This window comes from Typopeltis vanoorti, chromosome 10 (genome assembly GCF_054136105.1).
Source record: "Typopeltis vanoorti isolate ZY-2024b chromosome 10, IOZ_Tvanoo_1.0, whole genome shotgun sequence".
In the NCBI taxonomy this organism is placed as follows: Eukaryota; Metazoa; Arthropoda; class Arachnida; order Uropygi; family Thelyphonidae; genus Typopeltis; species Typopeltis vanoorti.
This window is the reverse complement of record NC_143558.1, coordinates 13349910-13366029: the sequence shown is the minus strand read 5'-3', so window position 1 is coordinate 13366029 and position 16120 is coordinate 13349910. Positions and strand designations below refer to the sequence as shown.

Here is a 16120-nt window from a genome sequence, read left to right as displayed (position 1 = left end):
ACAAGGTAGAGATGCAAGGGGGAAATGGGGCCAGTGGTTTTGAGGCAGTATGGTGTGAGATAGAGGTGAATAGAATCAAATACTTGGTGGGATGTTGTTATAGACCTGGTAATGTGGATGGTGGTGATAGTGAAATGTATAGTCAAATAAGCCAAGCAAATAAGAAAAGGGTGATCATTATGGGTGATTTTAATTATGGCAATATAGACTGGAATGAAGAGATAGCAACTGGAAGTAAAGAAAATGAGTTTCTTGAGTTTTTGAGGGATAACTACCTCAGACAGTATGTAACAGAGGGCACAAGAGGATTAAGGGTCTTGGATTTGGTCATCTCATCGGAGGATGTAATTATCAATGAGGTATCAAATCATCCACCAATTGGTGAAAGTGACCATGAGGTGATTACTTGGGTGGTTGCCAGCAGTGCAAGGACCCCTGTGAAAAAAAGGGTATATGTGGAACTACAAGGGGGGTGATTATGAAGAGCTCAGGAGACAGCTTGCAGGTGTAGCATGGAATGAGGAGTTAGCTGGAAAAGAGATCAATGCAGCTTGGGGGATTTTCAAAAAATATTTAGTGGATGCAATGTCTAAATGTATACCACGGGTGAGAAGGTTAAATAAGTTAGGTGTGAGATGGATGAATAAAGAGATTAAGCATGCAATACAGAGAAAAAGGGCATTGTGGAGGCAGCATAAGAGAAGTGGAAGTAACCAATTTCATGAGTTCTACAAAGACCAGGCAAGGAGAGTGACTTGGTTGGTGAGAGTAGCTAAAGAGAGGTATGAACAGCAGTTAGCTAATGAAGCTAAAAAGAATCCTAGGGAGTTCTTTCGATATGTAGCCAGCAAAAGAAAGAATGATTATGGAAGGATGACATTGATTGGAGGAAATGGTATAAAGACAGCTGTTGCAGAATGTGTGGTGGAGATACTTAATGAGCAGTTCATAAAGATCTTTCAATCTTGTGAATGTGACTTCATGGAGAGATTAAGAGCAGTTGATGATGGGGAGGAGAGACTGACTGTAAGTGAGCAAGAGGTGTTTGGGGAGTTGAGTAAACTAGATGTAAATAAGGCTGTGGGACTTGATAATATATCACCACGTATTCTGAAGGAATGTGCCAGAGAGTTGACACCTGCCTTGACATATTTTTTTAATACGAGTCTTGCACTTGGTCAAGTCCCTAAAGAGTGGAAGGAGGGCAAGATTGTGCCACTTCATAAAGGAGGTGATCGAACTCAAGCATCAAACTATAGGCCTATCTGTGTGTCGGGTGTTGTGGTTAAGTTGTTGGAGAAGCTTGTGAGAGCTAGAATCCAGAGTTGGGTTGACAACAATGGTATAATCTTTGATGGACAGCATGGATTTGCTAAAGGGAGGTCGTGTTTTAGTAATCTACTTACTTATTACAATAAAGTGACTGCTTCCTTGGACAGAGGAGAAGGATACACAGTAATATACTTGGATTTCGCAAAAGCTTTTGATAGAGTGCCTCATGATAAGTTGACAGTCAAACTAGAGCAGATGGGGTTGGATATTAGATTAGTGCATTGGATTGGAGACTGGCTATCTGATAGGTATCAACAAGTTGTGTATGGGGGTGCAATATCCAGGAAAAGGAAAGTCACTAGTGGAGTGCCTCAGGGATCTGTTTTAGGGCCATTACTATTTAACTTGTATATTAATGATATTGGCGAAGATTTGGATGGAGATATTCAGTTGTTTGCAGATGATGCAAAGTTGGGAAGAACCATAAAGAGTAGTGAAGATGTTGTGGCCTTGCAAGAAGACTTGAATAAATTGAGTGATTGGGCAAGCAAATGGGGGTGTGAGTTCAATGTTGCAAAATGTAAGGTTTTAAAATTTGGAAAACAAAGATGGGATGCAGAATTTATGCTTGGTAAGAATATATTGTTGGAAGTAGAGGAAATAAGAGATCTGGGAGTGATAGTGGATAAGGATCTAAAATTTAGGGGTCACATCGCCAAAATTGTGAAGACAACACAAAGACTTCTGGGAATGATGAGGAGGACACTGACGTGTAGAAGTAGGGAGATTCTTGTTCCATTGTATAAGGCTTTGATTAGGCCACACATGGACTATTGTGCCCAGATTTGGTCACCTGGTTTTCAGAAGGATGAGGAGATGTTGGAAAGGGTCCAAAGGCGACTGACTAAGGTAGTTTCTGACCTCTGGAATGTCGAGTATGAGGAAAGATTGAAAAGATGTAATTTGCAGAGACTAGTGGAGAGAAGGAAGAGGGGAGATATGATAGAGACCTACAAGTTGGTAAGGGGTTGCTATAGGATCAATGGTGGAGAAGTTCTACAGCGAATAGTGGGAGATCAGGGGAGAACCAGAGGTCATCCCTGGAAACTGTATAAAGAGGGTGTGAGTAGGGGAGTGAGAGGCAGGTTTTTTTCGTGCAGAGTTGTGAATGATTGGAATGCCTTGCCTGAGAGTGTGGTGTCTGCAAGGAGTTTGAATGTGTTTAAGACCCGGTATGATGAGATGTGTGTGAGATAAAAGGACCTCCTAGATGAGTCTTTGACTCCATGAGGTCTTGTTTAATAATAATAATAATAATAATAATAATAATAACATAACAGCATCAATGTGTGAATGTATTCAGAAGGCCAAAAGGCTGAATAAGGTAGGTGTAAAATGGATGAATGTGGAGCTTAAACATGAAATCTGGAAAAGAAAGTACTTTGGAGGAAGTACAAGATGAATAATGATAATAGTCAGTTACATGAAGAGTGTAAAGAACCAGTCCTATCCAAGTCACGTGTTGGTTGTGATTTCCCCACCACACCTGCCCAATCACCTTTATCACCACTTACAACATATATCTGCTCAGTCTCAACTTTCCCACCACATCACAATATATTCCATCTTAATACACACATTCACTGCCACGTTCTACATCCAATCTCCCTATGCGATATCTCCCTGTATATCCAGGCTCCCCCTGTTTCCCTATTCCTGTTGCATTCCTGTTCTCTCTTCATCTCTTACACTACTACTGTTCTACTGCCAAGCACTTCTGTCTCTTCAATACCACTCTCCTGATTTTTCCCTTCATCTCTTTCTTCTGATCTCTTGCATGCATCGCACACTGTACTTCCATCCAGCAACACTTTCTCCAGTACACTAACTCCAAATCCATTTAAATGCAACTCATCATGCCTGTATAATTTCATCCTTCTTGCAAACACATGCCATTCATCCAGAAACTATTCTTTCTCCTCGCACAGCTCCACTAGCATACTATACATGATTTTAGCTCTCTGTTGCAACTCTCTCAGCAACACACGTACAACCTTTCCTACTACACTGTTATCTTTCACTCTCCTCAATAGTCTCCTGACATTCATCCTCACATCCGTTTAATGTCCACTTAGATCATTCATCCCTACATTCACGACTAACTCTCTTGCTCATTTCTTTCTCAGGTCTAACATCTTAATTATCCTACTCATTCTCCTACCTGGATTACAGATCAGTAGTGCACTGAGGATTTAATCTTGGGGGAGGGGGTGCGAGTTGAGTAGACAATTTGAGAATACACACCGCACATCGCATACGACCTATGGCTGAGCATCTGGAATGATCGCTAATTCATAAGTAGTATAGAAATAGAAGACACGACAACATAAATTAAAAAAAATGAATATTAATTAGGAAAAGATTTTTGGAAAATTTTCTAGTGTTTTTCCTTTTTCTTTAGAGGAGGGCAAGCCCCCCCCCCCCCTTTGGGTGTGCCACTGTTATAGACCTTATGATCTCTCTTGGTAACTGGTCCTCTAATTTTGGAATCTCCATATACTGCTATCCTGGAATGGCTCGTCACCTCTTTTACTCTTTTTTTTTCTTTCATTCTATTCTCTTGCACACTTTCATTACTTTCCACTGGATGTCTAACATCACTCCACATAGCCCTCATTTCATTTTTCCTATTCAACAGCTGTTTCACCATATCTTGCATTCTGACAATTTCACTTTCTATCACTCCTGCAGAGTCACTATCTCTCGTTCTGGAGGACCTTACTTCTGTTTCCTCAGTCATGCTTTCTTTTGCTCCCTTATCACTAACTTTCACTTCTGCATCCTTGCATTCTTTCACTCCCTCAGTTTCTCTAGCTTTAGTTTCATTTCCATTTATTTTGATCCATGTTAAAATTATTCAAATTTTGTGAATGTTTTCAAATAACAGTTTTTTTATAATTTATATTACATTTTTATGTAATATAATGGTTATATAATCTACAAAGTAAGTAGATTTAGATGGTGCTACTTCCTATTTGGTAATAATTATTTTCTGTACAATAAATTAGAATTGCAAATCAGCAAGTTTGAGTACCTGGGATTCATTATTAATGTGAAGAATTGCTGTTCAGAAGATGTCAGAAGAAGATTAGAAATGGCTAAAACAATAGGAGACTGGTCTAAAATCTGGAAGGATGGATCTATCTCCATGGGAACAAAGTTGAATATTTTGTATGTAGCTGTTTTTCCATTGCGATTTATGGATGTGAGACTTGGAACCTAAAGAAGTGAGATAGGTAAAGGATAGCTGCTTTTGCAATTTGGTGTTAGAGAAAGCTGTTGAAGATCTCATATACTGAGCGGCATACAAATGAATGGGTGTTAGAAAGGAATCAGTAGAACTTTAAGGCCCCTTAAGGATATTTACAGAAGAAAGTTTAAATATTTTGGACACATTAAAAGGATGGAAGGAGACCTCTCAGAACAGTAATAGAAGGTAAAGTTGCTGGGAAAAGAGGAAGGGGATAGACCATCAGTGAGATGAATGAATGGTGTGTGTGTGTGTGTGTGTGTGTGTGTGTGTGTGTGTGTGTGTGTGTGTGTGTGTGTGTGTGTGTGTGTGTGTATTGAGTGACTGATCTTCAGAGAGTTGAAGCCTCCAGAAAAGCATACAACAGGACTACATTACGAGGATTGGTGTGGCACATCACCGAGCATCAGAGTGACCATACAGCAGTAGCGCACTCAGGATTTAATCTTGGAGGGGGCCGAGCGCTCAGGATTTAACCTTTGGGGGGGGGGGGGGAGTTGAGTAGACGTTTTGCGAATACACACTACACATCGCATACGACCTATAACTGAGCATCTGCAGTGATCGCTAATTCATAAGTAGCACACAACATAAATAAAAAAAATGAATTTTAATTAGGAAAAGATTTTTGGAAATTTTTCTAGTGTTTTTTTCCTTTTCTTTGGGGGGTGCCCAGGCCCCTTGGCCCCCCCTCTGGGTGCGCCACTGCCATACAGCATCTGTGGATGATTATTCTAATTTTTTCAATTCGGAGGTGTAATAATAATTTATCAATGCAAGGCATCGACATTCTTCTCTATATCTTTCACTCTGGCCTATAGCAGTAACCAAAAATATATTTTGTCTGTTAGCTTCTTTATCACTCCAGATAAATCTTTCAGATGGTTTCAAATGAACCATCACTTCTAAAATCTCCTTATCTTCTACTTTTGCTGCTTGCAGTTCCTTGGCTATCATCGGTAACCTCTCCTTCCATCATATTCCCTCTTTCTCTCTTCCTCATGACAAATACAATATTCTTTACATTCTATCATTATGACTTACTTGTCTTCTATCAAACAAGTTCATTGATGCTATTACTTTTGACAAATTCATGGCCAATGCCAGAAAGTCCTCCCTTTATTTCTAATGCTTCTTGCATTTGTGTACATGTATTTTGACATCCTTTCTACCCACACTTGCCTTGTATGATGTGATTACCTATTAATTCAGATTCAAAACCTTGGAAATTTGCATTTCTCGATATCCCCCCCCCCAAAAAAAAACTAGTTTTCCAGATTTTGCACTTTCAACTACACTGAACAACACTTTTTCTAAACATCTAACTCTAAAACCATTCAGTTGTAATCCATCAGACATGTATGAGTCTTTTCCTCTGTCAAATTCACTCCAGACATCTATAAACTGCTTAGCATTCTACAAGCTTCTCTTTGACTCAATTCATGACATCAATTCACTCCTGTCATCCCATGCCTTCTCAGTCTGTAGGCATGGGATGACAGGAGTGAATTGATGCCATGAATTCGAGAATTCATGGCATGCGAGAATTAAGATGAACAATCTTAATTCTCGCATTCATGTTTTTGTCTTCTTCTTTTCCTTCTTGGAACTCTTTTGCATCTTCTCTCATTGCATATTTCTCATCTTTGAAATCATTTGTGCCTACCAAGACAGTGTTACACCTGATATCTTGAGAATATAGTATTCTCAGTTATCATGGTGTAACATGAAAAATAAATAACATAAATAAAAACCCCTGCATAAAAAGGATAATTTAATTAATAAAATATTCTTGCATCCAGTATAAATTGAGAAAAATGTAAAGGTCTCTTGTTTAGTTAAGATAACAAAAGAAAAGAATGTATTAAGATGTATTACGACTAAACAAGGATTTTGTATTAAATAAGTAGCTAACTAAGAATTAATATAGTAATGCGATTAAGAATGAAAGAGTTAAGTGCATAAGTATAAAAGAATGAGTCATGAAATACGATATGTAAGAGGCTACAGATTAAGCATTAAGTAGAATTCTGAGAAAAGGTTTAAAAGGGGGTTAAGATAGAGGCTAACAAGAGAAATAACGGAATATCGCTTAGGGCCTATACCCGGATAGAAACTTCATTACGAGTTGCCGATCAAAATGACGTATAGAGGCAAAATGCTACCCAGTTGGTAGACAGACGGAAAACAAGTAGGAGGCAGGAAAAAGAAGTAAGAAAGGGCACCGTTAGGGGAGCAGCTATAAAAGGGTTGGTAACCCCCCCCCCCTCCTCGTGGCTTTTTTCGAGGAGTAGGCTCTCTTGGGTTTTGGGGAAGATGTTTAGATAGTCAAGGAGGCTTGAGGCCTTTTTGTCTTTTGCCAGAGTAGAAGAAACGTTTGGATAGTCGCGGTGGTTTTAGTTTGATTTTCTAGTGGACTTCACGGTGTTCCTGGGTGGAGAGATATGGCTTATATCCTCATGCCACAACAAGGAATCGAAGGTGAGCGGGAAAGCTATTCCCGTATTCCTATGTAGAAAGCAAAATATACCAAAGAGTCATAGGAAGCTGTGAAAATATCGATGTCCTCGTTTCGGATAGTACAGCCGACGGCGCAGATGTTTATATAGCCCTGAATTGCAAGAAGTTATGCAAGCAAGTTCGTTCAGTAGAAGGTAAAGGCCCGTAAGTGAAGCTAAAGAAAGGTATTGTGAATTTTGTCTTATGTTAACTAGAAGTTGTTTGTGATAGGCACCATTGTCATAATACGGAACTGTTAAAGTGATTAGAGAGAAATTATAATAGGACTTTAGAATTTGATGGAGAGTGTTAAAAGTAAGCTAGCTAGTGTTGATAATTTGTGAATAATTAATTATCCTAAGAATCTTGAGTGCCTACTACATTGTAAAAGGAAAGTTAATGACATAGTTGTGTGTTAATGAAGTAAGTGGTTTTGTTAATATTGAGTTTGATTAGTGTAAATTGAGTAATCAAGTAGCCTGAGGAATTTGAATGCCTAGTGTGATGTGTAGAGAATCGGAATTTGTCATAAGTATGTGCTAGAGTAGTTAATGATTTTGTTAGTGTACTTGAAGTTCAATAATCTAATAATGTGTGGTGATCTAATTTTTTCATGTTAAGTGAATTCATGTTTTGTACGAAATTTTGTGGCGGCATGATCGTAGTAACTTTTGTTGAATCATAGCCTAACTACTTGTATTAAGCTAACTTTAGTGTGTAAGTAATTTAGTTGAGTGTTTTGATATGTACCATGTTTAGAGAAATAATAAACCTTTTGTTAAATGAAAAAGTAAAAGGTTGTCTGATATTGCTAATCCAATGCACCGCTTAGAAACATTCGAGCCTAACCACGCGGGGAATTAATGTTAAGAAACGGGAAGTATAAGGAATTAATGTTGAGTAACAAGAAATGGTGTCATGACTGCAATAGTTACACTTTCAGATATTTGAGTTCCTTTCTCTGTTTATGTATAAAATATCTTAAACTAAATATCCCAAAGGGCGCAGTTAAAATACAAATACTAAGGATACTATGGGGAACAATAGCTCAGATATTAGTAGAAATTTTGGTGATGTTTTGAAAGTAGAAGTTAGGAGAATATAGAGGAAGGCAGTTTGTAAGACAAACAAAATCGTAAGATAGGGACATAACAAATGGTGCAGCCGTCAACTCTTTCACCTTCCTTCCCTGCATATTAACAACTTCATTAACGTCTGTGATCTGCACCTGCAAAATATGCTTTTGTCACATTTTCATGAAGTACCTCTTATCATAAAATCTTCATACAATACTCTCATTACGCTCTGTTTCTTGCTCTTTCATTCTTGCCACTATCATTTCCTTTCATTCCCCTTCTTTCTGCATCATATGTCAGTTGCTTCTCAAGTCACTCGAGCTCACCTTTTTCCTGTGAAGGACTCCACATAAGCCCACTATTTATCTCCTCACTGGTACCTTATCATTCACACTACCTTGAATCACTTCTTTGATACTTTCACTCAGATTTAATCCACTGTTGTGATACTGAGAGCATAGTTGAAGGAGTGATTAACATTGTTTTTCTCTAATGATCATGAACAGTAATGACAAATATCATTTTTAATGATATTTGTCATTACTGTTCATGATCACAGTAATGACAAATATAATATTAAAACATTATATCCTTTATAATGTGTACATCATTCTTACACTACCTCTTTCAGAAACTCTCATATTAAACTCTTTGAACAAGGATGTCTTGGCTGCCGTTGTTCTTGTTTGTATTTGTACCATGCAATATACTTATAACTCACAGAATAGCCACACTTAATGCATGGTCATAAACAAGGAATATACTACAGATAATGATGTACTATAGATAAAGATTGTGAAATATTATTATTATTATTATGTGACACCTCCAGGGAGTCCAAGGACTCATAATGGGAGGACACTCTACTGTACTTTGCTAAATACATCTCACCCTCTCCACTACTATGACTCTACTAATACCATCAAGGCCATCTACCACCCATCATCAGCAACAACGGTATTTTTGTCTGTAAACTGCGTGTGTTCTGAAGGCTGATTTTTCTGTACATGGGATGAAAAACTCAAGTTTCTAGGAGAAAAAAACCCCTGCTACCTCCATATGAGATCGATTAACTCACCTTCAATTGAAAAATCCCATATATGGATTCCCCTCATCATGATGAGAATCAAACCCAGATCTTTTCCAGTCGAAGGGCACAATGTTCTACTATTCTTCCAATTGCGCTTGGAGGTTATAGTCTTTGGGCGAAGGCTATTCTAGAAGAGAGGCAGGGAGGACATCGAGAAGAATGCACAATTATAACAAATTACTAAAACAAAATTAGTTATCTATATACCATACCTCTTCCAATACTCCACAAGATGCTCACTTGCCGTTCCCAAAAGAAGAAGAGATTGAAAGAACAAGAATGCATGAGAGCATAAAGAATGGGCAGAGTCATAGGTGGACAGCAAGATATGGCTTATGATAGATACTGGAAGTGGCAGTGGATATATATTTGATGGTAGTAGTTGACAGAAGAGCAGGACAGTAACATGGGATATAAGGAAATCATGGGGTAAGTAGTGATAAAGAGGAATGGTCAAAGGCAGATATGAAGTTGTAGCTGTGGATGGTTTGTTATGTTAGATGATCTGTAAATAGAAAATGTGCTGTATTGTTTACTATTTTTCAGAGAAAAATAGTCAATGTTGTTTTTTGAAACTTTGAATAAATGGGATGGTACTCTATATTATTCTGCTTATGTGCATCTCTCAATATATATATATATATTGAGAGATGTCATATTTGAACAGTAAATAAGTGTTTCATCTCAGTTTAATATGCTTGTTTTGATATTTGGTTATGTAATGCTATTTTTTTTGCACCTCTGATATGAAATTATTGCTCAATACATTCAGTAATATTTGACTCTTATGTTCAATAAATTTCATTAATAGTTGACCAAGCTACCGATCTCCCTATCGGTCTTCAAGCAAACCACAAACAATCTATAGTTTTGTTCCTTGAGAGAGTTTATGGTATTGAAAATCAAGAAGTTTTCTTCCGCCTTTTAGAAGATGGCTTCCTTCCTGATCTTAGAGCTGCTACAATGTTGGAAAAGGTAAATTATTCCAACATTTTAAAATGTCTATTTAAAATGCATGCTTATTGCTAATGCATTGCTTACACACACGCACGCACGCATGCACACACACACAAGGAGGTTTTTTTTGCATTTTAATGTTGTGTTTACTCTGTTTTCCTCATAAATCAGTACACTTTTCTATGAAATGAAAACAAAGGCCTATTATGAAATTATTCTGAAATAATGAAGAAATCTAGCAACAGATGAGATATGATTTATCTAGAAACATTTCAAGAAATCAGTGATCCTCACTATAGATTTCTTTACAGCCATTGAAAAGAAGGTGTAAGAGGTAATTAGAATCTTCTCACTTATGTCAACAGATGTTGCACAAGTCAATTATAATAGTTAATAGAAAGAAGTAGTTGACTTCACATCAGGTACCTCATTATCCCATAATGCAAAACACACCTCCTTTTAGATGTGTATATTATTATGCATTATGGACAGGGTCACTACCCAAACTGGTTTTGACCTTTATTGAGGTCTTTTTAGTGGGAGCTAGACCCAGGAAGATACTGAGGTAATTGATGCAGAAGTCAGTACAGCCCCTATATTATTATTATTATTATTATTATTCAGGCTTCCATGGAGTCAAAAGACTCATCGTGGGAGGTCCTTCCTAAGAACATAAAGTCTGTCAAGATTCATCGAGGGGAGGTCCCCCCCCCTCAGAAACACAAAGTCTATCATACCACTCCTTAAACTCATTGACCATTCTTACTCTCACCACTCCATCAGGCAATGCATTCCACGGTTCAACCACCCTTCATGCAAAGAAACCACTCCTCACCCTCTTGCTCACAGTTTCTTTTCGTAACTTCCAGGGATGGCCTCTTGTCATCACTCCCTCCCGCTGTTCAGCCAAGTGACAGAACTCCCCAGTGTCAACCCTGTAACCACCTCTCAACAGATTAAAAGTCTCAATCATATCACCTCTCCTTCTTCTATCCACCAAACTCTGCAGTCCACATTCCCTCAGTCGATCCTCATAACTAACATTGTACAGTCCTGAAACCGTCTTTGTTATCCGCCTTTGTACCCTCTCCACAGTTAATTTATCCCCTTCAAATCCTGGGGACCAAATCTGAGAACAATAGTCTAAGTGTGGTCTGATCAGGGTCTTATACAACGGAATGATAACGCTTTTATCTCTGCAGGTCAGCGTCCTTCTCATTATTGCAGCAATCCTCTGTGTTACCTTCACCACCTTTGCAATATGTCCCTTGAATTTCAGGTTTCTATCAATCATCAAGCCCAGATCTCTTGCCTCCCCTACTTCCTCCAGTATAACTCCTCCCATAGAGTATGCAGCATCCCATCGATGTTTCCCAAACCTCAAGACCTTACATTTTGCTGCATTAAACCGAAATGCCCATTCATTTGCCCATCTAGCTAGCTTATTCAAATCCTCTTGCAGGGCTACCACATCTGCACTATTACTAATAATCCTTTCCAGTTTCGCATCATCCGCAAACAACTGAATATCCCCTTGCAATCCACTGGCAATATCATTGATATAAAGGTTAAACAATATAGGTCTTAGTACTGAGCCCTGTGGGACCCCACTTGTAACCCTCTGCCTCCTTGAAACTGCTCCACCATACACAACTCTCCGATACCTATCAGACAGCCAATCCTGAATTCAGTTGACCAATCTGACATCCAGAACCATGTGCTGCAACTTAAATATCAGCTTATCACGTGGCACTCTGTCAAATGCCTTCGCTAAGTCTAAGAAAATGGCAGTATATGCCTTTCCCTCATCTAATGTTCTTGTAACTTTATTATAAAAGGCTAGTATATTGCTAAAACAAGAGCACCCTTTCACAAATCCATGTTGATTCTCACAGATAACATTACCCTCATCTGCCCAATGCTGTATATGGTCCCTCACTACTTTCTCCAAGATCTTAACAACTACTGATGACACACAAACTGACCTATAATTAGACACTTCCAGTCTGTTACCACCCTTATGCAATGAGAGAAAATCAAGCTATCATATCTTACCTTCCTTCCATCCATGGGCACCAGCCAGACTTTCATTGAAAAGCCAGGTTAAATGTCAGTTCCCTAGCACATTCTCTCAAAACTCATGGTGAAATACCATCCAGTCCCAAAGCTTTACTGACATTCAGAGTGCTCAGTATCTGAAACACACTCTCTTCCTGTACCTCTAAACCTCGAACCTGCCCTATCCCTCTGGCATTAAAATTGACTCCTCTAGGATGAAATACTCCAATAAAGTGTTCATTGAACAATTCCACTATGTCCTCTGCATCAGTCACTCTATTCCCATTTTTATCCCACAATATCATTCTACAAGTAGCATTGTCATGAAGATACTTCATGCATAAACTTTGTTAGCTTAAGCTTGATTATAGGATTAAAAGAAGAATATAATTTCTTGACTATTATAATTTTCTCATTTACCAAGTGAAAAAAATTACAACTCGTGCAAAAGTTTTGAGGAGGGATTCAGAGAAAATCAAGCTGTCATATCTATTATTATTATTATTATTATTTTGACACCTCCAGGGAGTCCAACGACTCATCGAGGGAGAGTGTACCGACAGCATTGAACGATTGGTCCCCTTCCAACTACTAACCGCGCTCAAACTTACTTAACTGAGCCATTAGTAGAAGAGGCTCTACCAATCGACCAATCTGGCACAAAAGCCTTCATCTCATTTTTTGCAGACAGCTGCCCAGTGTTATTTCCAGTTGTGCATTCATGCAAGAGCAATATACTTTAATATCACTTCTGAGTATTTTTTTTTGTACTTCTTGCCATTGCATATCATTAGAGATAAAGTGTACTTTCTGTGATTTTTATCTTAAACTCTTACATCTCTCCTGGTATACCACTGTATATAGATATACAGATTGGAAAGATCCCTGAAAGTAAATTTGAAAAATTTAGGAAGTGATGATGATCATCATCATTATGCATTTAAAGGATTTAAGCCTATTATGACCTATTCCCACCTAAGCAAGGCACATCAGATCTCTTCAATGGACAACCTGGTTTCTTTTTCCTGATGGTTGATTTATTGTTTGGGTAGTCTTCCATTTGCATTCTTTCAACATGCACCATCCTGATGTATTTATGTATTTTTTTCTCTATGATTTATATTTATTTATTTATTGTTTATTATTTCTATCATTTCTTCATTTTTTTTATTGATCAAATTCTGAATTCTACTTTTAACCACTTTTCCAATACTTTCACCACCACTCCCATGATACCTTGCTACTTATAATAAAACTATCTTGCCTTGATGTTGGAAGCAGGAGTGAATGTATGTATGGAGATTATCAGTATAACAATGGAATAGAGCAAGATGTGGGTGGGGAAGTTGAGATTAAGCGGATATATGTGGTAAGTGGTGATAAAGGTGACTGAGCAAGGGCAGGTGTGGTGGGGAATTCACAACCACCACACCACTTCAGTGATACTGAAGACAGTTTAGGCAAAGGACCGTCTTGGTTATAATCTCGTTAATGATTGGATACTTTGTATTAGACTTAAGATTCATCCAGCCTATGTATCAATTATGATAATTTATGCACCACACACAGATAGGCCTGATGAAGAGAGTAATTCTATGAAAACTTGCAGATTGTTTTGGACTGCCTACCAAGGAAAGATGTACTTTACTTCTTAGGGGACTTTAATGCAAAAGTGGGAAAGAGTATGAAAGTTAGGCTGAATGTGTGTGGCATGTTTGGTCTGGGTGAATGTAACACCTGTGGTGTAAGACTGTTGGAATTTTCCCATGCTACAAATTAGTTATGCCTGCTTCCAGAAACACCCACAATGGACCTATACTTGGATAACTAACATTGATAGGTGAAGGCACCAGATTGATTACATCCTGGCTCTCCAAAGGTGAAAGATAAGCATCTCTGATGTGCATACTTGTCCTGGAGTAGGCTATAATACAGACCATCAGCTAGTAAGAGCCAAAATAAGACTAAGACTCTGACCTTCAAAGTCGGGCACATCTGCTGACTATCTCAGTCCATTAAGAAGATCAAGAGACATTTGAATCCCACATTGATATCAGATTCAATGGGATTCAATTGAAAGAAGGCAGTTGGAAAAAACAAGAGACACAGCGACTGAAGAATATAAGAGATTACATAGAGAAGTCAGTAAAACAATCAGGCAGGACAAGGAAAAGTTTTATAAATGTGAAGAGATAGAGTTCCAGATGAGGAGACACAATTATAAAAGGATGTTTCATTTAGTTTGTGAGCTAAAGTACAAGTTTAAGCCCAAATTGAATATCATCAAAGACAGGAATGCATCAGTACTAGCAGAAGAATTGGAAATCAAAACAGATGGAAATAATACTGTGAGGAACTGTACAACAGACAGGATAAAGAAAATTTGGAGAAGCCCTCTCACTAGGAAAATTTCGATTTGGAACCTTCTCCACTTAGGAATGAAGTTGAAAGAGCAGTTAAGCAGCCTAACAGCAATAACACCCTCCAATGCAGAGGGAATCCTAGTAGAGTTAATTAAGGCCACAGAGGATGGAGGGATAAAAGTGTTTCATAGATTGATTACAAGGATATGAGAGACAGGATCATGTCCTAGAGACTAGAAGAAGTCGGTTTTCATATCACTACATAAGAAGAGGGATATGAAGGATAGCAAAAACTATAAAACTATTAGTTTAATATCTCACCAAGCAAGATTTTATTAAAGATCATTCTAAATAGGACTAAGACTAAAGTTGAGACAGAGATGTCTGAGGAACAAGCAGGTTTTAAGAATGGTAATGGTACCAGAGATCAGATCTTTTGCCTTAGATAGAGTATAGAAAAGTATGAAGAATTTAGACAACCTATGGTAATGTGTTTCATAGACTACTCTTAAGCTTTTGACTGTGTTCAGCATGTGAGACTTTGGGAAGTAATGAAAAGAATGGGTTTTCCTCAGCACACTATCAGGCTGATAGTTAATTTGTACAGTGAGCAAGAAGAATAGTAAGAATTAACTATTGGCTTCAGGTTGGAAAGGCAGTTAAGCAAGGATGATGATCTCTACTTTCTCTTTTCTTATTTAGTACCTATGCTGAAGACATCATGCATGCATATAGCATTGGATGAGCTTAAGACAGGAATTAGGATAGGTGGTAGATTGATCAGTAGTTTGGGGTATTCTGGTGATACAGTACTCCCATGTAATGACAAGGTAGAACTAGGACAAATTCTTGACATAATGAAATCAGTCAGAATAGAGTAGAATAGAGGACATCAGCTCAATCCTAGAAAAACAAAGATTATGGTTCTTAAAGGAAATACAGACATGGAAGCTCCTGAGACACAAGTCTACCTTAATGGAGAAAGAATTAAGGAAGTGAGCAAGTTTGAGTACCTGGGATCCATAATTAATGTGAAAAATTGCTGTTCAGAAGATGTCAGAAGAAGATTAGGAATGGCTAAAGCAACAGTCAGAGTGTTGTCTAAAATCTGGAAGGATAGATCTATCTCCACAGGAATAAAGTTGTGCATTTTGGTTGCAGCTGTATTTCCAACAGTGATTTATAGATTCTTCACATTAATTATGGAATTATGGATTTGGAACCTAAAGAAGTTAGATAAGAAAAGGATAGCTACTTTTGAGATGTGAAATTATAGAAGGCTGTTGAGGATATCTTATAGTTGTTGTGAAGGTGCTAGAGAGAGAGATTGATGAGAACTATGATACAGAAATGGGTTGATAACAGCAGTATTCTTTGTGGTTATCTGCATGGATTTGCTAAAGGGAGAACTTCCAACAAATTATGGAGACTAGAAATAATCACTTTAATTTCTTGACGCTTTGACCTTCATATAAAAGTCATCATCATCTGGGGT

The 16120-nt window shown here is 37.9% G+C and overlaps 1 protein-coding gene across 3 annotated transcripts in view; it reads left to right on the top strand.

The window, feature by feature from the left end:
• RyR (Ryanodine receptor) overlaps positions 1–16120 on the top strand; it is a 1703288-nt gene that overhangs the window by 793432 nt on the left and 893736 nt on the right. For all 3 annotated transcript variants that reach the window (XM_090399345.1, XM_090399347.1, XM_090399344.1), the window contains exon 55: positions 10059–10222. In XM_090399345.1, the coding sequence (XP_090255471.1) occupies positions 10059–10222 (164 nt within the window). The remainder of the gene's footprint in view (positions 1–10058; positions 10223–16120) is intronic.